The sequence below is a fragment of the Carlito syrichta genome, unplaced genomic scaffold, assembly GCF_000164805.1.
Source record: "Carlito syrichta isolate Samal-C Ts95f unplaced genomic scaffold, Tarsius_syrichta-2.0.1 Scaffold126470, whole genome shotgun sequence".
Classification (NCBI taxonomy): Eukaryota; Metazoa; Chordata; class Mammalia; order Primates; family Tarsiidae; genus Carlito; species Carlito syrichta.
The window spans coordinates 4434-6782 of NW_007070566.1; the positions used below are offsets into that span (position 1 = coordinate 4434).

At 66.8% G+C, this 2349-nt stretch overlaps 1 protein-coding gene across 1 annotated transcript in view; it reads right to left on the bottom strand.

The window, feature by feature from the left end:
• ENTPD2 (ectonucleoside triphosphate diphosphohydrolase 2) overlaps window positions 1-2349 on the bottom strand; it is a gene marked incomplete at its 3' end in the record, with an annotated part of 6295 nt that extends 3946 nt beyond the window's left edge. Inside the window, exon 1 of the mRNA XM_021707835.1 lies at window positions 2209-2349. Within this exon, the coding sequence (XP_021563510.1) occupies window positions 2209-2349 (141 nt within the window). The remainder of the gene's footprint in view (window positions 1-2208) is intronic.

The following is a 2349-nucleotide window of genomic DNA, read 5'->3' on the forward strand; positions in this document are numbered from 1 at the left end:
GGGTGCGCGGGCAGAGGCGGCTCAGGGCGTCTCGCTAGAAGGCTTTCGGCTGAGCGCCCGGCGTGCCCCGGCCCGGGAAAGGGAGCCAGGCCTCCTTGCAGGAGAGAGGCGCTGTCCACCACGGGAGCCCCGTGGGTTCCAGGCTGGGGGCACAGGAAGAAATGGGGGTCGGCATCCACTGCGGGCAAGTCCTGGGAGCCAACACCCAGGACCGGCCGTGGAGCACCCTCCTGGCACGAAAGGGCCAGTGGCCTGAGGTGCCCGCGAGCCCTGGGCGCCGTGACCGGGGGCTGCACGTGGCCTGCCTCGGTCCGACACCCAAAACCCAGCAGCAGGAAGGGCTGAGTCAGGCCCACTGTCCATAACCCCTGTCCTCAGAGCACAGGTAAGGACACAGGCAGAGAACAGCAGGGGTCACCCACAGTCACATCAAGCCCAGAACCACCAGAGAAACTGAGCTCAGATAAGGCTCAAGTCCCTGCCCTGCTCAGGGCCTGGGCCATCCCCGCTGGCCCCTTTGTCTGGGGGACACCAAGGCCTAGACTGCGGGGCCACAGAAGGCCTCCCCAGGAAGGGAGCTAGGAGGGTCCTTGGTGAGCAAGGCCTCCCCGGCCAGGCTTGGGCACTGGTCAGCAGCATGTTCTTAGAGACCGGGTGGGCAGCTGCCCAGCTGGCCTCAGATCCAAGCCCTGCTCCTCCACGCCATGAAGTGTCTGGCCTCTCCCCTCTGACCCCCAACATGCCCTGTGAGCCAGCCTGGCCAGGCCCTTGGTGGGGCCCCGCCGCTTCGTGCTTTCAGCGAAGTGGGAATTCCCGCACAAAGCATCCCAGTCACGCAGCAGCCGGGAGCCACATGGCAAGACCACCAGGGAGCTTGGGCAGCTGGCGCCAGAAGGGTGGCCTTGGAGGGGGTGGGTCTGGGCAGCGCCCGGCAGTGCCCTGGCCCTCTGGAATGGACAGTGGGGTCAGGATGGAGTCCGGACTGAGGGTCTGGTGTCACAGGCCAGCAAAGGCGTCTTTCTTCTAGCTCAGGACCCCAGAGGGAGGGGTGGGAGCCGGGGCGGTGGCTTGGCCTCCCCGAAGCCCAGCCTGGCAGTTCGGTCTTTGGTGTGGCCAGTGCGGGGCTCCAGGCGCCAGTTTCCCACCAGCGACCCCACCAGGCCCTCTTTCTTCCCCTTCCAAAGCCCCAAGGTCACGCGGCGCACACAGGGACATCGCCCTGAGGCGCGAGGGACAAAGGCAGCCCGCAAGGAGGCCAGCGCATGAGGGGCGCGGAGGTCTGGGCGCTGCAGGCCTGGCCCCACCCCCACACCTCCCCCGCCTTGTCCTGCCAGACCCCACAGGGCTTCCTGGTGTTCTGGACTGTCCTTGGACGGACATCAAGCCCAGGCCTGGGGCAGCAGGAGCCCTGCCAGGCCCGAGAGGAGGGGGCGGGCGGAGGGCCTGGACGCTGCCCTGGCGGGAACCGGCTCGTGGCCGCGCGCCCAGATTCGCCTGGAAGGGAGGGAGGGAGGGAGGGCGCCCCGAGCAGCTGGGACAAAGGCTGAGGTCGAGTTCTCTCTGAGACAGAAGGAGGGCGGGAACACCCCTTCCTGGCACGGACTGGGGGCCCCTGGAAGGCGGACTGGGGGGTACGTCAGAGGGGAGCTGGCTGGAGCTGCAGGAGTGGAGAGGCTCTGGGTGGGACGCCCGGCCTCGGGGAGTCCCACGGGGGCGGGGGCTCCAGATGTGCTGCACATGGCTTGGCCAGTGCTCCATGGAGGAATTCAGATGCTGAGAGGTGCCGGGAGAGGCCAGGGGAAGGTCTTCAGAGCCTCCTTCTCCCCAGGCCTCAGACCGCCCAGGAAGGGGAACGTTGGGTGGCCAGGGCCTGCTGAGATCCTGGCTGTCCTGCCTCAGTCTCCCTCAGAAGCCCCTCGGTTGGGAAGGCCTTCACTCGCGGCCCGACTTCATGTCCTCATTCAGTCACTCAACACATGCGTCCAGAGCACCCCCTGTAGGCCCGAAACATGCCATACTCCCCGCAGACAACGAGTGAGTACTCACGAGCTCCGCGGTGAAGACCCAGGGAAGGCACCCCCCTCACCCGGAGAGAGCAGACCTCCAAAAGGCTCCCGGGAGGAGGGGAGGCCGGGCTGCCTATGAGAGGCAGGAGACACAGGAGCGAGCGGGTGGGGCGTGTAGGTGCCTTGGTAAGAATCGCAGTACCAGGAACAGGCGTGTCCACACCAGGATGCGAGAGGCGCCCCCGATGGTCGCTGGATACCGGACACGTTCTGGAACCTGCTTCGTCCGCTGCCTTCGATGTTTGAGATCGCCGTGCTGACGTTGGAAGGTTGGCTTGTGCAT